Source organism: Amborella trichopoda, chromosome 13, assembly GCF_054954075.1.
Source record: "Amborella trichopoda isolate Santa Cruz 75 chromosome 13, AtrichopodaSantaCruz75HAP2 v2.0, whole genome shotgun sequence".
Lineage (NCBI taxonomy): Eukaryota > Viridiplantae > Streptophyta > Magnoliopsida > Amborellales > Amborellaceae > Amborella > Amborella trichopoda.
In genome coordinates, this window is record NC_142348.1 from 1,922,915 (window position 1) to 1,942,533 (window position 19,619).

At 33.4% G+C, this 19,619-nt stretch overlaps 1 protein-coding gene across 1 annotated transcript; it reads left to right on the top strand.

Annotated features, from left to right (window-relative positions):
* Positions 1–4,467: 4,467 nt before the first annotated feature.
* Positions 4,468–16,388, top strand: LOC18428286 (uncharacterized; the record flags this gene model as incomplete). The annotated part of the gene is made up of 9 exons (XM_020663601.2): positions 4,468–4,520; positions 4,745–4,814; positions 5,066–5,113; positions 6,813–7,017; positions 12,394–12,473; positions 15,211–15,297; positions 15,388–15,444; positions 15,531–15,633; positions 16,083–16,388. Coding segments are annotated over 8 exons (678 nt in total), but the record flags the coding sequence as incomplete, so codon positions are not given.
* Positions 16,389–19,619: the final 3,231 nt, after the last annotated feature.

Here is a 19,619-nt window from a genome sequence, read left to right on the forward strand (position 1 = left end):
ATGTGGTTCTTATTATTTTCCATACAAAATTTATAGGTTCACTTTACTTCTTTAGGATAAGGAGGGAGCCTTGTACAAACCTTGGTGATATAAAAAGGTAAACCTCAAACATACGGTAGAAAATATTGGAAAACCTTCCAATTAATCATTTCGTCTTTTAAGAAGAAGGTTTAAAAAATAAAAAATATTAAAAAACCTTTCAATTAATCATTTCATCTTCTAAAAAAAAGGTTTAAAAGTTAAGTGATCCAATAGGCATCGGATATAATTCAGACTGTCCAAAATGCCCCGCATGTGCATAACCCAACATGTGCAAGGCGGCTTTTTTTTCCCTTTATATAGCTTCACGTCTTTTAGATTTTCCAATGTGGGATAATTATCCCAAGTCTTCATGGCACACAATAGTCATCTCTCACTGATAAATAAAAATCAATAGTTTCGATGTCGTTTCATGCCCCTTTGTCTCTCTCATTAATCGTCAGTATACTCCAGTTTCCAAACTCCCATCTTTCTCTCTCTCTTCAACATTCATCCTCCCCAATATATCCATCTCTCTCTTCAATATTCAGATCTCTTTCTTTCTCATCAATACTCATCTCTTACCTCTATCTTACATTGCAATCAACACTCTCTTTTCTCCCCTTTCTGCTCCTCTCTTTCTCTCTCTTCTCAACTCTCTCTAACAAAACTCCTGTAACCTCCCCTTTTTCTCTTCATAAATTTGCATTCCATACATTACATATTTCACCGTCCAAAAATAACATCTCTCAAAAACCCAACCCAAACAAAAGCTGGAAAAATTGATAAAATTGATCGTATCAGAAGCCCTGCCTTCAAATCCAGAGACTCTCAAGAGATTACTCTCCGTCTCTTTGTAGTAATTTACATGAAGATTGATTGATCTTTTTTTATTTTTCTTTTTCCTGTTTTCACTTCTCTTTTTCCTTAGCATTCGTCCCTCTATCTCTCTCTTTTCGTAGCTATTTAGGCCACAAAGTGGCTATTTTGATATATTTATTTTTTTATTTTTTCGTATATATATATATATATATATATATATATATATTAATATCATAATATTAAAATTACAAGGGATTTTATTTTTGTTTTTAATCATATAATATGAAAGTGTTTTTTAATAAATTTTTTAATCATATTTCTTGTATACAGACATCCAAATAAAAAATAGTGTCTCAGTATGCATATATTTTAACAAAGTAACAAAAGTATATAAATACATAATGCATCACTCCTAATTTATTTTAGAAACTAACAAAGCACTTTTTGTAAATATTTATAGTGATTTATTTTTTTTAAAAAATTGAGATAAAATTTACCGATTCAATCGATTTTCCAATTCAATACAAGTATAGGTATTCGGTACGCCCAAGTTTCTTGAAAATTATTGAAAAAATCGTATTTTTGATAAATTTTTCTAAAAATGCGTTGGAACTTTTTTTCAAAATAATAGGCAGCAAATGCCCATCTCAAACTGAGGTCCAAGTATCCCCCTTGTCGCCTGTCCAACCCAACCGCAGGTGATAAAAGAAATCGGGCTTCAAGGTTTTATTCTTCCTGAAAAGTTCGATGTGGGATAATTTCAAACTTGTTACCTCCTTATGCAAACTTAACTCTCGCATTATTAACTCCTTGTGCGTTGTAACTCCTCTTGCAAACTTATTAACTCCTCGCCTTCTACAAACTTTTTAGCTCCACCCCCGCCGCTACCCATGACCACCCAGAATACCTTAGCGTCTCTCTCTATATATAGTTATCTATTATAAAATTTTAATTATAGGAATATGATTGCATTAAAATTAAATTCATATTATTATATTGAATAAATATAATTATATAAAATTTACTAATTTATTTAGTATAATGATGTTAAAATTGTTATTACTATATTAAATTTTTTATTGTTATAAATACATTAAAACAACGCATAAGTTAATATATTAAACTGATATGTTATTTGACAAATTATTATTGTTATATAGATTATGTTATTTCATATTTAGTCTAGATTGTATTTTTAAATAATATCTTTTAATTTTTATAAATATTAACAAATAATTTATTGTAAATTTGATATTATTACAATAACTCATTTTATATAGCAATAAAAATTTGATATATTTTTAATTATATTAAATTGTTGTATATAAAATCTTGAATCTTGTTTATTATAATGAATAATTATACATTGATAACCAAATATTGTAATTTATTCACTAATTATATATATAGACAAGAAAACAACATCTTGGTATTCACTTATTTTTACAAAGTAACTAAAGCACATAATGCATCACTCCTAATTTATTTTATAAATTAAAAGAACACTATGTTTAAAGATTTATAGTGATTTTTTGAAAAAAAATTAAGACAAAAATTGCCAATTCTCCAATCCAATTAACCAATTCTCCGATTTGACACAAGCATAGGTGTGACCGATTTGAATCACCGATTTGTTTTTTAAAACCTTGGTATTTTGTACAATATTTTTAAGTATTTATTGATCGGATCAATCTAAACTATTTTTAAAATTTTAAAGTTCATATTTAGAGAGAACAAGCCATTGTGAATGGCCAATGTTTTGATAGAACTGCAACTCTATCAAAATAAATAAAGCCTCACCTCAAAACTCACTTAAACTTGTAGTTGTGACATTGAAAATTATTTAAGGCGACCATCTCAACTTTGACCATTGTAGTTGTAGAAAAAAGTTAAGATTTCCCTGTGAATAATATATATTGTAACATATTAACTAGACCCCCCAATTTTAGTACTAAAAACAAGTGTTCATATATCCACAAGATTTTTACCCCTTTTTGAGCCACAAATTTCATAATTAATGGTAGAAATTGATTTTTTTAGCCATCATAAAGATTTTTCATGCCCAAAGTATTATTTGGATAGAGGATTTGTGGTGAGGCTTTACATTATTTAACATGGCGTATGCCTTATATAAACTGCACTACAATCTGGAAAATGATTATACAGGGTTACAACCTCATCAAAATAAGTAAGGCCTCATCTCAAAACTCAATGGAAATTGTAGTTACGGCATTAGAAAGCCTTTAAATTGATCGTATCGGCCTTGACTATTATGGTTGTGAAAAAAATATAATTTCAAGCTCTAAAAAGAGTGTATATTAAAATATATTATCTAGTTCGTACTAAAAATAAATGTTCATAAATCTACAAGATCTCTACTATTTTTTCAGCTTTAAATTTCATAGTTAGTATTGGAAAATATGATCGTAGAGAATCATGATGATTTTTTATGCCCAAAGTGCTATGTGGACACTAGGATCCGAGGTGATGCTTTACCTTATAAGTGTGTATACTGTGCTCCTTCAGAACATACCATACACTTACTCCTTTGGGCAAAACACTAATATGCAAGATTTTTTTGATTGAAAGTTTCAAGATCCATCTAATTATAAGTAGATGATTATCTTGAAAGGAAAAAATAGATTTGGGGTTTATACACATCTAAGATCATTCCCTCTATAAATGGAGATGGTTTTGGTGGATGATATTATTAATTTTTTGGGAAAATATCTATTTATTTTATATTTTTAACTTCTATATCTCATGAGACCAAAAAATTTAAAATATTTTTGGTAAGTAAAAAGTCTCAATTTTTTCTATCTTACCGTCCCCTGGACCCATTGACTATAAATTTTTGACTTAAACAAACACTAAAATGATGCCCTATTCAAACTCCATCTTTCTCTTTGCTTATCGGTGAGTTTACCGGTCAAGGGGTTTAGCTTGAGCTTGAACACGAGGACACTTTCTTATGTGTGAGAGATAGCTGGTGTTTTAGAGAGAGAGATGAAGTTTGGGTTTTAGAGAGAGATGAAGTTTTAGAGAGAGAAAGATAGAGTTTGAGTTTTAGAGAGAGAGTTGGAGTTTTGAGTGAAAGAGAGATAATGATATGAGAGAGAAATGGAGTTTGGGTTTTAAACTGAGAGTTTTGACCTATAGACATATGAGAGAGATAGTCATTTCATAAATTGTTGAAATCAATAATAAATGGTCAAAAGGTTGGAAGTTAAAAAAAAAAGAGGTCATTTGATTACGATTAATATTTTTAATTATTAAATGTGATGAGTTATAGAAGTTAAAAAAAAAAGATAATAAATTGTTTTGCCTATTGGTAAATAAAGTACGAGAGAAACATTTTTTTTATTTAAAGTGATTTGTCGGGATCACATTCCCGAAATTAAAAAGATAAGCGTATTTGAAAACAGAAAATTAGGAAGTCGATAAATAAAAGGAAAATAGAAGTAAATGTACGGTTCGTCTTCTCACCTTCATTCATCTTCCCACCTTTATTCATAAAAAAAGCAAAAAAAATAAAAAATACAAATTTCGTGGAAAACACAATTTAAAAAAAACAAAAAAAGAAAAACAAAAAAAAAGAGGAAGTTTTGCCCGCGTGAAAACCCGTGAAAAAAGCCCTACTTCCTTTCCTCATCGCTGCTGCTCCACCTCTGCTCGCGCAGGTACTCTCTCATACCTCTCTCTCTCCTATGTTCTCTCTCATCCCCGAGCTTCTCTATCTCTTTAGGACTCTCACACCTTTGCACTCTCTCTCTAGAGCTCTCACACACCCCTGCACTCTCTTTCTGTGCACTAGGGCTTTCACATCTCTGCTCTCTCTCTAGAGCTCTCATACCCCTGCACTCTCTCTCTGTGCAAATCCCTTTACCTCGAATTTGGGTTGTAGCTCTCATCTGAAGCCATCTGAAGCCATCAGCTATCAGTCCTCACTCTTCAAGCTCTTGACGCTCTTTCAAGTATGCTATTGGTTTTTTTTAATTTTTCTCATCAATCCAAATCATTGATGGGCTGTTGCAGAAGATTTTTTATATCATTTTTTTCTTTTTTGGGGGTACATTATCTGTAAATTATGTATTTTTGGGTTTTTGGTTTCTTTTTCACCTGTTTTGGTTTCTTGTCAGTTTGGTTTCTCTCTCATGTGTCCTTGTTTCTTTGTGGTGATCTGACATTTCATGCTCTCTCTGTGATGCTTTGATTTTTCATGTAGCATCAGTGGCTCTGTAAATCTCTGCGATCGCCATATTTTGGCCATCTGGTAAGGCCTTTAAGCTTTTTTATTGTTCATTTCCGTTTATTCATGCAAGATCTCTGATCAAATGCGCTATAAACCTAGAAAAGTATCTGAACATTGATGTTATTTGATCGAATGTGATTGACAGTATAGTAATCAATGAAGCTTTAGATTAATGGATTGATTGTTTATGACTAGTTGCTATAATGGACTTATTCATTGGCCTTTTCATTAGAATGTTAAAATCAGCGAAAGTTGCTTGTGTCTCATGCTTGGTGGAAAGGATCTTTTAGTCTCCATGCCATATGCATACTTGTGTCATATAGATAATGCTCCATCTCTCTGTTTTATTTTTTGTAGTCTCACTGTTTGTTTTTGCTGGATAAAAGAACATGGTTTGTATATTTCGTTCCTTTGTTAAAACTACTTGATTGAACTCTGATTCTTATTATCATTTATTTATTCGAGGGAATTGGGTTGGGGAATCAACAGGGAATGCAGTCTATTCGGTCCACTGTGAGAATCTAGTGGGGGAAAGCATGAAAGGGCATTGTATGCTGCATTATGCTTGAAGATCTTGTTGTAGAATTAGAGGGATCTAGGTGGCAGGTGATGGGGGTGATCGTTAAAGACTTTGAACAAGCAATAAATAACAGATCCGAGAGTTGTCATGAAACCGAGTCTAATTAAGTGGCCCTTGTGGTGGTGAGATTTTTAAGGAGTAAGGGTAGGTATGGTTAAGTAGTTCTTCCTTCTTCCTTCTTAGGAATGCAGCTTGGAGCATTATTGTGGTATCAAAATTGCTATTGTTAGAAGGAACTGCTTGCTCTTCCAGTAGGTTTGCAGTGGAATTCAGAACTTGAGGGTAAGAAGCAAGTTGCTGGGAACGTTATATGATCCGAGTAACAATTTTATTCATTGACAATGGATTCTCTTAGGAGTCAATGGAAGTTCTCAAGGGGTCGTCATAGGGGTATTATTATTATTATTGTTGTTGTTGTTGTTGTTGCATGGGTTTTGGATTCGTTTTTTAGATTATGGCGGGATTGATTGTATTGTTGTTGTTGTTGTTATTATTTGCTATGCAAGTAGGGGTTTTGGATTCGTTTTTTAGATTATGGTGGGCTTGATTGTAACTGATGTTAATGGCTGAATAGGTTGCTTAAGTGAATAGTCAATTAGATGCTTTGAATGCATAAATGAAGAAATCAGATTGTTTTTAGGGAAATTATGAAAACATATGTGTATACTTGGGTAATGAATAATGTGAAAGTTATTTTTTAGATAATTGAGGGCTTGATTATAATTGATGTTAATGGCTGCATAGGTTGCTGAAATGAATAGTTAATTAGATGCTTTGAATGCATAAATGAAGAAATCAGATTGTTTTTGGGGAAATTGTAAAAATATATGTGTATACTTGAGTAATGAATAATGTGTTATTCGTTTTTTAGAACTTCCTAAACTTCCAGCACGTTATCAAACACATGTATTTAGAACTTCTTTAACATTCTAGCCGGCTATCAAACACAAAAACCTAAAACTTCTTACAATAACTTCTTTCTTCCCAGTAAAGAAGAACTTCCAATTTCCAGGGAACATTTACCTTCTAGTTATCAAACAGGCCCCTAGAGTAAGTTTTGTGTGAGGGAGTAACTAGATACTATACAGGCTGGAGTAGGAAGTTTTTTGGCTTACATTCCCTCTCTCACCTCTTTGCAAGTTGAAATCCCTCTCCCCCCTCTCTCTCTCTCTTTCGCGCGAGCGCCACTTTCCCTCTCCTCACATCTCTGCACATTGGGAGCAAGCAGAAGGCCGACCTCTACCCTTCTCCTCTCCAAAGAAATCAAGGTCGAGGAGCTCACTCCAAGACTCACCAAGCCCAAAGGAAGTACAGGGCCTCACTCGCCTGGATCTAGCTCATAGAGGTTCGTTCCCTCTCTCTAGCACCATACAAGCTTCCTCCCTCCCTCCCTCCCTCTCTCTCTCTCTAGCCTCATACTCACTTTGTGCGTCTCTCTCTCTCTCTCTCTCCCCCCCCATTGTTGTGCCTGCGTACTTTTACCCTCAGTAAATGCCCTCCAGTAAATGCAAAGTGCTGCATGTGCTCTCTCTCTCTATCTCTCTCTCTCTCTCTCTCTCCTCTTATTGGTGTCCTTAGTATAGCTATTGTGGGCAATTTCATCGTCTTAAGTTCTCAATTGAAAGTTTCGGTGCATCAATGAATTATTGGACATGGAATTATATAACCTCGATTCTCCATCGTTCCTCTCTTTTCTATTACTGGTTAAGTTTATTGGTTACTGTGGATGGGCATTTCTCATTTGTATAAGGATGGGTCTTTTCTCTCTCTTTTTCTTTTACTTAATTATTTAGGTAATAAATGTTTATTGTTTTACTGATATATTAATGAGTAAATCATTAGCTGGTATGGAGACACTGTTCTATAAACCTTGATTCTTGAAGGGTTATTTCCTTTGCTGTATATGTATTTCCATGGTTCCACTTGTTTACTGGTTTAATTATGTTGCTTGTATTGGTGGCCTTCTAGTATGCAGTACTTTGATTCTGCTACGTTCTTGTCACTTTTTTTTTTTTTTTTCCCCTCAACCTGTATATAATTTTCTTTGCTTTTAATTACATAAATTGGAATTGATAATGCGAACGTTTTTATGCTTATTATGTCCCAATTCAACACGTCCTTTGATCTAAAATTAGAGGTTTCACATGCTCTAAAGCATTGGCACTTATGGTGTGGATTGCGACTGCCTATGCTAGTAGATGTTGCAACTGATTTCTCTTATTGATCTTGCTATGTTCTTATATGCCATAGCTTGTAGATAAGAGTTTGTGAAAGACCACAACCATGTACTCACAATACCGACTAAACTAGATTCATTTGGTCCCATCAGAAGATATCAGATGCAGTAAAAAAGGTGATTGATACAATGGGGGCTTCTACGGTTAAGTCAAGAGTTATTATCGATTACATTTACGAGGAGGCTGGTAGGGCAGAAAATGTACCGTCCATTGATAAGGACATTGAAGATCACATTGATAGAAAAAATGTAAGCTAAAAGAAAATGATGCAAACCATGTTACAAAATGGCTGCAAGCAAGGAAGGATTTGAATCCAACCTTTTTTTAATATAGTGCGTCTTGATGATGTGGGGAGGCTCATTGGTGTCCTTTGGGTAGTTCCAAGTTTTATAATATAATACCAGTTCTTCCACAGCGTGGTAACATTTGACAACACCACATACCCAACTAATGCATTTAGCATGCCATTCCTAAGAGTGAGCCATCATAATTACAAAATTTTCCTTAGATACACACTCATATTAATGAAATCATAGTCATTTACATGGTTGTTTGAAAGTTGACTAGAAGCAATGGTAAGAAAGCAGCCAGACATGATTATTACTGATCAAGATTTGGCTATAACTGTTGCGGTCAAGAAGGTCTCCCCAGGGAGTAATCATCATTTTTGTAAGTGGCATATAATTGGAAAGACCAAAACAAAGTTAGCTCATGTTGCTCGAGCACACCCAATTGACTTATTTTAAACAAATTGGAAGGCTATGATTGAGAAATTTGATCTTGGATGTGAAACGTGGCTCCAATGGTTATACGGTAATCACACTCAATGGGCTGATGCATACATTGCTGATATGTTCATCGCAGGGATGACAACCACACAACGGAGTGAGAGGTTTTAATTGTGACCTCAAGGCATACGTCTTTCCAGTAACTGATCTACCATAACTCTTGAATGCAAGCCCAAAGTAACAGGGCGTGAAGTTCTTGAAAGAAAAAGAGGCTGACACTGAGCATATCACATCCATATCTGTGCTGTGCATGCCCCCTTTAGTATTGAGTGACACATCAAAGATTTACACTAAAAAGGTTTTCAAAAAGTTTCAAAAGGAGTTAGTAGATTTTGTGGATTGCTGGATCAAATTATCTAAGGACAGTGGGGAAGTTGCCAAATAAAATATGGAACATTTTCAAGGAGAGTCAGTCCATCGTATTGTTATATACATCGAGTCAGAAACCAAAGCTGCATGGACATGTCACCTGTACAAACTTGTTAGCATCCCTTGTTCACATATCCTCAAGATATTCAACATGGTTTTAGGTGATGCATACTTTAGGTACAACTTTAACATAATTTCCAAGTAATGGATATTTTAGGTGCAACTTGACATTTTATTAGTATATTTAAGCAATGTTATTGATTCATTTTGTTTTTTTAATTTTTTGTTATTCTTCCACATCTCTTAGCATATTCAATTCCAAAAACACATAAATCCACTATTGTGTGTATTATGGTGTGTGTACAGTAGAATATATTTATTTTGACTTTCATATATTATTAATATTATGTATTTCATGCATGATATACTTCTTTCGTAAAATCTCTTGAATTATATTGATTTTCTCCATCTTATACTAAAATATCCCTCTATGCAAAAAAATAGGATTTGTTTTTTTAAACTAGAAATATGTCTCACACCATACCCTAAACTGCATCCTACAACCTTTCTAGAGATGGGCCTCCCTTTATTATTGTGTCCACCCCTTTACTATGGCTTAATAATGTACTAATAGTAATATGTGTGTGTGAGTATATGCGTGCATGCTAGTGTGTGTACAACTTTGCATTTTGATGTTCAAACTCCTCTCTTTAACCAACCATAACAATATTAGTTCAACCCCCTAAAGAAAATGACTAACCCAAAAATTCAATAACATAGTCAATGCCTTAATTACCTAACATATTTGAGATTAACCCAATTCAAAAGAATCACAATCTAGTTTTCAAAAAATTTCAGTGAGAGAGAGAGAGAGAGAGAGAGAGAGAGAGAGAGAGCACCTTAATGAGTGCAAACGAAGAGAGAATGAGTACCATATACAAAGTTTTGGAAAACTTTTTAGAAAATAACTTTGCTGCAAAGAGACGGAGACACAACAGGGAACCAAAAAACCGGGGCAAAAGAGAGAAAATTAAAAAAAGGGTTACTATCTTTATAGGTTTAAGGGCAGAGGGAGATTATATGTTTAGAGAGAGAAGGGGAATCCTATTGGAAGTGTGGATGCACTATGATGAAACTTATCTGAAGAGATCCTTCAAATTTAGGATTCTTCCTATATTTTATGTATGAATAATCTCTCTATTTCTCTCTTCTTCCTAAAGTTAATACATTAACCTTCCTAAAGTTCACATATGAGAATCTCTCTCTCTTTCATTAGTTTCATATTTTACCTAAATTCTCAATAATCTCTCCCTTAATTTTCTCTCCACGTTTCTTTTCCCCTATAGATGGAGAGAAACCTATCTTAAAATTGAGAATTCACATTAATTTCTCTCCTTTTATTTTTTATCCATTTATCTCTCTAAAGATGGAAAAAAAACTATTCTAACACAAATTTTTTCTTCACATCTTCCCCACTTTATCTCTACCTCCAAAATGGGGAGAAACCTATCCTAAAATTTCTTTTATATCTATCTTTAAAAGTGGGGAGAAAACTTTTCTAAATTACTAATTTTTTCTCCACATTTTCCTCTCTTTCTATCTATAAAGATGGGGAGAAACTTATCCTAAAATTTGTAATACATATCATCCAATGAGAGAGATTAGGTGCTCTAAACTTTTTTATTTATAGGTCATGTCCCTTACATCCACTCGAGTGATATGATCCCCTTTTATTTTTATAACATAACATGTGTCACCCCTCAACTGTGGCTTAATACTATAATTTAGATAGATATGTGAAAGTTTGTGTAGAAAAGAGGGATTACATCTGAGGAGAAAGTCGATTTCAAATTGAAGCTCCGAGAGATCCATTACCATTGAGGTAGTCTTAATTTTTTTTTGACCAAAAGGTAGCCATAATTTTTTACTTCAGAGAATACTGCTTTCTTGAATTCACAAGAATACAATCAAGAATTTTCCAAAGTCATAATTGTGATGATCAATGTTATATTTTACATCCAAATCCATATTTAAGATGAATTTAACCATATTTAAGAATGAATTTAAGATGGATTTTTGGTTAGGGACTTCATTTGAGTATAATTGCATTTGCAGACTAAAATTCCCATTGCGCCACCCTCTATCTATGGAAACTTTTATTTCTTTTGACTCGTTGCCTCTCTATTTCAAGTCTTGACACTTTCCACTCTCCCTAAAGTAGCTTTTCCGATATTTATGGGTCTTTGGTAGTTAAGGGTCAGCAAATTAATGTGAGTACAACAATTATTAGGAAATAAGGATTTCAACCTACAACATTATCCACTTGGAATGAATATATTTGGGGAAACTTAGTTTGGCTTCGATAGGCTATAAGGTGAAGGAAAGTAGACTTAGGTGGGCATATGCAGTGTAGACCTAATGCAACACTGGTTAGGAGGTTCAAGTGGAAGGCTCTAAAAGGGCAAGGGGAAAGCCCAATAGGATATGGATGGAAGTAGTAAGAAAGGATGTGGGGACTTTTGGTCTTACTTGGCCGTTGATAGAGCAGAATGGAGGAACGTGATTCGTGTAGCCGATCTCAAATAATTGATATAAGTTGCTGATGATGATGAAGGATTTGAACCTACGATCAGTTAACAGCTGACCCCAGGGTTCTATTGAAATCATTCCATTCCGATTCCCTCTGGTTCAAGCACCGTCAGTCCCAATTAGGATCTGATGAATGGATCGATTCATCTCTCTGTTTTCTTTGAAGAGGTTGGGGGGGAGGGTACAATAGGATCTGGCTTAGAAATGAACTAGAAAGGAGTTGGATGAGGAGGGAGAAGACAAGAGTGAAACCAAACCATGATGTTTCAGGTAATGCCCCAAAAATGTCTTAGTGGTTATTCTCTTTCTCTCTCTGTTTGTGTGTCACTGAAATTCTCCATTCTTCAATTGACATCTCTCACTTTTTACTTAGTTTCTCTGATTTTCAATCAGAGTTTCTCTCAGTATACTACCATTTCTGTGATCAATGATTTCATGAGCTTTTGTGTATCCTTGATTGGTTCATTATCATTTTAAAAACTCGTGCTTTTGTCCTCCCCAGTAATTAGCTATATATTTCTTTTGTGACTGTGCTCGGGTTTGTGTTGGTTGTTGTTCCCAATAGGTTTGTATATTTAATTTTGTTTTCTCTTGAAAACTACTAATTTGCAATCTCCTTTTTGTAGTTATTTCTTGGACTGAGACAAGATACCAAAAGTTATTTTCTTTCCACACAATTTGAAGAGCAAAGAGCTGGCAAATGGGCGACTCTTCTGACTGCGACTTTCTCTTCTGCAGTTTTTGTGGAACGTTTCTTTCATTTGACTCACCTCTTTATGCTTCATGCCCACTTTGCAAGAGTAAATTTGATGCAAAGCGTATGCATTCTCTTCACAATATTCAATTCATTTCTTGTGTTGTACAAGCTTCTAAAATAGAGTTTTGATTAGCTATTTATTTTATGAAATCTTATTTCATGAAACCTTTCAAATCAATTTCCTTCTCGAAAATTAGAGTCTAATGTTCCCTATGATTCTTTTTTCTGTTAATCTGAAGAATACAATGTCTTTCTTGATATGTGGTTGTGGTTTTTCTTCTATGGATCATGATTCTTAAAGTTTCAGGATTTTCTTAGTTAATTTCCGAAGTATATTAATTTCATATTGGCTTCTCTAATGTCGCCTCCAACCAAATCCAGAACTTGCAGGAAGAGAGATATGCTACACTATCACTGCTGAGGTAGGCTACTCTGTAGCCTCTTTCTTATTCATCTTATGCTTTGTTTATGGAAGACTCAAATTGCATGAAACCAATTTATTGGATTGCTGTTTCTTCAATATGATTCATAACCAGTGGTCAAAGAGTCGCCGAGTTGACCTGGACTCGTCCTCAGTAGGGTGCTGAGGTGAGTTCTAGTGTATAAACTCGGGTTTATAAAACTTTTATTATATCTATATAATTTTTGTTACTAGAACACTTATGAATGACTTAACAAGTATATTTCCATATGTTTTTTTTATGTTGATTTGTGAATTTTTTATTATTTGCTTTACTTTTATATTTCTCCCTTTTGTTGGATTTTCCTGAATTGTTTCAATCTACAAGATATTCTCTCTTCTATTTACTTTTTTCTATCTCTAAGACTTTGATGCTTTTTATAAGTCCTTTTTCTTTTTTTTGGTTCCTTTATAAAAACAATTATACTTTATTTAGCACATTTTAGCCATTTTTCGGATCGTACATGACTTAGGCGAGTCCACTTGGACGACCCAAGGGCCCAGTCTGGACTCTGGAGCCCAAGTTGAGTTTTAGACATTCTTTGTAGCTAACACCATGAGTTTATCAGGTGCTTTCCCTTTCCCTTGTGCCTGTTGCATAACTTCGAACTTGATTAGTGACATGCAAATCCTACCATGTAACAGAAAGTGCTCATGTTACTATGAAGAAAAAAGATGTTTTGTGAAATGTAACTCTATACAAGTACATTATGTTAGTAAGTTGTATGATCGCAAGGAATGAATGTCTGCAGCCCTGTAACTGACACTGTTTAGTTTGTTTCTCCATAGTATTCTGGGCTATCTTTCAGGTCAATGATTAAATCAAGTTAATCAACATTATTAAGAATGTAATGCTAGAGAATTCATTTAGGATAAATTCTGTTATCAAGAGATTTGATAGTTCCTACTGTTTTTCTGATTGGATTAAAGTGAAATTCTATAATGTATCAAGACATTCTATTAGTAAGTCTTTTTGGGCCCATTCATCAGATTCTAATTTTCTCAATCAATATGAGTGGATATGCAGAAATCTTTCTCACTATTATAGTGGATCCTCCAGACAGTTTATGACAAATAAAGTACATGCTTCAACTCTCTTGTGCTAGAACTTGGCTTGTAAACATAAAAGTACGGCACGTGCAATTTTGAAAAGAATAGGTTCAAAATCCTTGGAAGAATTCCTTAGAGAGGAAAAGGAAATTCTTCCCTGGAATTTTTCAAAACCCATTTACGTAGTGGATGGGTTTGGTACTTCGGAATTATCGATACTCGTAGTCACTCATGATTAATCATGGGAACATGTAAAATGCAAGTAAAAAAAGATTAATAAGCGGTCATTACATGAATTCATCTAAATATATTTCTCTAAATATACAGAAAAACAAGGCTCTTTCATTGCAATATTGAAATGCCCATGGAATGGAGTAGTTATGGAGGCAACTTAGGATTCAAGTTTCTCACATTTCTTTCTAGGGACTATTCCAGATTCATGTAAAATTTTGGCAAAGTTTTTCGTTGGCTGCCTACCTAACACAACGCACCTCCTTTACCTGGGTTTGGGACGGGTTAACGGAAAGTTTAAGGTCCTCACCCTTCTTAAAGCCACATTTCTTTCTAGGGAACTTAATTTTAATTGTATGCATGGGGAAAGCCGTGTACCATGAAAAAAATACAAGCACAGTTTAGAGAGAGATCCTTTTCTCATATTGAAACAGTAAGTTTGTCTGCTCCTTCCGACTACTTCCGGGTTCAAGGCCTGGGCAACACATTCCATATCGAATAGTGATTTTTTAAAAATTCAATTGAACAAATTCAATCCGTATGTCATATTTCTTTCACCTCATTTACAAATCATTCAGATATATCCATCTACATTAAATCTAGAGTCTAGATATCTTAAATAGACATAGACTAGCTAGAGATAGATATCTAACTATATCAGCATGTTTTCGAAATTTGTTGAGACAGGCATTTAGGTCATGTTATAGTATTGAGTAACAAGCCTTAGATTGTCTATTACTAGATGATTGTGTGTGCATGGGAGTCCATAATAATTGAATAAGCCGAGATTGCCCTGATTTCAATTTTTACATATAAATCTGTTATTTTGCAATGGCAGGTCCTGATACAAGCCATTTTTTTGTTACAAATATGTTATTATATGATGAGTTCCAAAAACAAAATGCTTTCCCTTTCTGGTTGATTGAAATAGTTGGCTCTCTCATCCCAACTTCCTCCTCATTGTATTTTTCTGTTTCCTACTTTCATCTTCTATCTGTCTAATTTCTTATTCATTTCCCTCCAATATCTGCCCATTTTCATATCTATTTCCCTGCAGGATCTCAGGAGGGACCTGAATCTTGAGCCTTTTGTACAACTTGACAAGGATACCAGAGAGGAAGATAAGGGAGTTCAGAGGACAGTGGTACGTAAAATTGTAGTGCTGTTGAAACCTATTGAGGTTTTGTGGTTATGGTTTTCATGACAGGTGTGTGTTTGTGCGTGCGCTTGATAGGTGAATGAACCATGTCCTAAGTGCCTTAATCCTCAGCTCGAATATCACACCAAACAGGTTAGACAGATATCTTTTTCCCAATTAGTTTACACATTTAGATCTCATGTTATGGAGGCTTAACCCTATCTTCCCTCTTGCCACAGTTGAGATCGGCAGATGAAGGGCAAACTGTGTTCTATGATTGCCCAAAATGCAGGCATAAGTTCTCGGTGAATACCTGAAAATGGTCTTTATAACAATGAAGAGGTATCTGTTCTGCCCCTACAGTGGGACATTACATGCTCAGATGTCTGCTTTCAACTCTTGGTTCTAGCGTTTGTTTACATTCATCATGATGAGCTATCATCAATGAAGATTTTAATCCCGAGTCTCAATGCTTCATGAAAACCATTTCATACATAGAAACAAACCTTTTGGACTGGCATATTACAGAGCTGCTTTAAGGGATTCACCACTCTATTTGCATATGGAATGGATGGGCCTCACAAGAACTGCTACATCAGTGTGTGTGTGTGTGTTTGAAATGTCCTTGTAGAATTAGTGACTGCAAGATATGTATAGGGCTAGATAGGAAATGAGCTGATTTTGAATAGATTTCATGGTAGAATCTCCTATGTTCAATTTCCCAATTGCTTCTCTCTTTCTCCCCATATTTTCGATGCCAGCTTATTCTTCAACGACAATGACAACTGCAGGTAATTGCTGTATCTTGTTTGCAATAGTTGGAGGAGCTAGATGAAGATTTGACACACACACAGGGAGAGGGAGATCCCACAAAGAAGGAGAAAGGGGGTGCATACTCACCCAAAATTGAATGTCTTGTATGCTTTCTTACTACTCTAAAAGTTTTGGGAGGTTAGGAAATAGCTTCATTCTATCCTAACCGCCTGCTAGGATCTCTCATATATGCAAGAAATATTTAGTTTCATTTCACAACATTTTGACATATATAAACAAAAGCAAAATTACAATCATAGTATAATTTGGTCCGTATTTAAAAAGGTGAGGTTTGTATAAGGTGTCAATCTTATAGAACTAAGGTGCACTACAAAACCTTATGATGGCATAAAAATCTAGCCGTACCTAATTTTGAAATTTAAAGCTAAAAAAATGTTGCATATCAAGTAGATCTATAAACAATTAAACATTCTGAAAATGGGTGGTTCAGATAATACGTTACATCATGCACTATTTTAATGATTTGAAATCTTTTTTTATTTTATTTTATCATATCTATAGATGTCGAGGTTAAAATATCAATTTGGCGCTTCTTTTAGCATCGGAATAACCTTTTCCTGGGTTTTCAAGGTGAGCCTTACTTTAATGGTGGAAACTTGTCTTGTATTTAAATGCCTCACACAAGGTTGACAAAATTAACTAGTCATATTCTGGTTACGATGAGGAGAAAATTTGGGAATGCATTCAGCAGTTTGCGAGCTGAACGATATTCGACAGTAAGTATATAGGGTGAGGATAGAGTTAAAACTCAACACGTGCGCACACACATATCTACGCAATGCTTATGGGCGAAATTGAATTATTGCCCATAGGCTCATAATCGCTCAAAAAATCGGGCGGTGTGTGTTTTTCGACCGTCATGGGCTTAGCATGTTTGTGACGGTCTAATTTAATGCGGAATTGCAACGGATGTCGTGCTATCTATTGCAGGTCCCTTCAATAAACCGTCATCGACATGGACATAGCAAGTTTGTTATATATATATATATATATATATAAAATAAATAAAAGGTGATCACCTTAAACAATCGAAGTAACGTGCACATTCAAATTCCAGGTGGACGATGCACTTCCCGAGTAGAAAAAGTTATGATGAACTGAAAATATATGTTCATTTCAAGTTAGAAAATTTAAAGTTCCAATAATAGTGCAAGTTAAGTACTTATATAAATACTTGAAAAATTTAAAATGGATTCAAATAATGCGTAAAAAGTGCACTATTTTTACGACTTCGAATTTTCAATTGGGGAATTTTTCAGCATTGGGATAATTTTTTCGGCAACATTTCCAAAGAAAATATAACTTTTTCCGGTGGCTTTTAAGGTGTGTCGTCCTACAATACAAGGTTAACATCTTATATGTATATATGTATTTATGTATAATGACGATGTTGACATTTTATAATAAATATTTATTTCAATAAATATTTAAATGATCAATATTTCAATAGTAAATATTTGAAATATAAATTAATAATGAGTATTTATAGTAATGGTGATGATGTTGACAACATCATCATTTTTATAACGTACATACTAATTTATTATAGGGTTAGGGTGTTCACATTATAGAGTAATTTATCATTGTATTCAACAAAATTTAGACATATATATATATCCTTGTTTTGTATAGAGTTTTTTTTTTAATAAAGGTATTTTTGATAATTCGTAGGGGTGTGACATCACCCATGTGGAGCGTTACTAGTGTGTTTCATGTGCATGTCACACTTCATGTGAATGATGCTACATCTTTCTTAATGATAAAAAATACCTTTATTAAAAAAATACTCATGTACAAAACAAGAGTATAGAGGTGTCCAAAATATTGAGTACAATGATAAATTACTCTATAGTGTGAGCACCATAACATAACTTTTTATTAAATATGAATATTATGCTAAATTAATTTTATTATAATAATTATAGATTATTTAATATTATAATATTAATATGTTATTATATTATAACTTTAAGATAATATTGTAATAAAAGTACTTCGTACGAAGTGATTTTAAATTGATTTGAGTATCTTTGGCACAAGGTGGTCACAATAAATCTTGACCATTGGATGTGAAATTGGGTGGTTGTATTTATTTCATTGACCAAGCTCAAAGGAGTTTTACTCGAACTTTGTGATATACTCGAGTTATCAGATTTCATATCGGATGGTTATAAGTAATTATGATGTCTCTATTCCAAAGGAAATGGTCTCATTGTGAACAATCTTTTTTTTTTTTTTTGGTTACTTAAAAGGTAATAAAAAAGAATAGGACTTGATAAAACCTATATCGATTCTCAGTAAACGAGTAGATATTGGGGGAGACCCAAAGGTAAGATAATTAAATAAATATTATTAATGGGAAAAGTATTCTGTCAGGGGACGCACACGGCCCATCTTCTATGGTCATCCAACTAAAATATGAGCTATACAATGCAAATTAATTCATAAAATATTTTTGAATCAAAATATTATTTAATTTTAATATTCAAGACCGCCCTGGCCTATATCATAGGTCTCAAAAGATTTGGATGCAAATTCCAAAAGATTTGGATACAAAATCCATCTTTAAGACAGACTTTAGAGGGGGAATGCACTTGCATAAATGAGTTGAAACCTCATCCTTATTAATATATTTTAATTATATAATGAGAGACATGAGTCTGCACACAATTTTATCAACTAAATTATTAAATATTATTCATAAAATAGTTATTTTTTTAATTAATTTTTTAATTATATAAGTATAACTATAGTATGAATTGTATTATAAAAAAAATATATAAATAGACCATTTATTTTTAATACAAGGTCACAATCACTCGTGTCCATCATATTTCAAAAAAAAATATGATATCTAATGGCTAACAACAATTGTGACTTCCTTGCAACAATATACAATCATTTATTATAATTGTATAATTTTATTTTAATTTAATGATATTTTTTAATGACTTTTTATTGACATTGTACACTTCGAGGGAGCATAAAATTTCTAATGTACTTTGATATTAGTCATACTATATAACTTGTTATGATATTACCACATGTAGTGCATTTGCTGAATTTTAAATACCAAAGCTATAACTAAGCCTCCAAACTCATTCTATTTCCCAAGGACAACTGCAGTGAAGTCTGTATGAGGCTTTATCCTTATATTTTAGAAGTTGCACCTTTTGGTGTCGAAAAACTTAGGATGACTTAAAAATCTATTTTCATCCCTAACTCTGGAATTTAATATTTCGAAAATTATATAGATCGAATGCAATTATAAAGCTCAAAAATCTTGAAAATAGATGGTCTATACAATTTTTTACAAAATATATTATTTTTAAGAATTGAAATTCATTTTTTTCTTTATATTGACACATCTTGAGGTTGAAATTATTAACTAAAGGATTCTTCAATGTTCAACCTCTCTTCTAGGTGATTTTTGAGGTTCCACCTTACTTCAAGGTTGGACCTTGGCGTACACGTTTGCCAAATATTTTTATTCC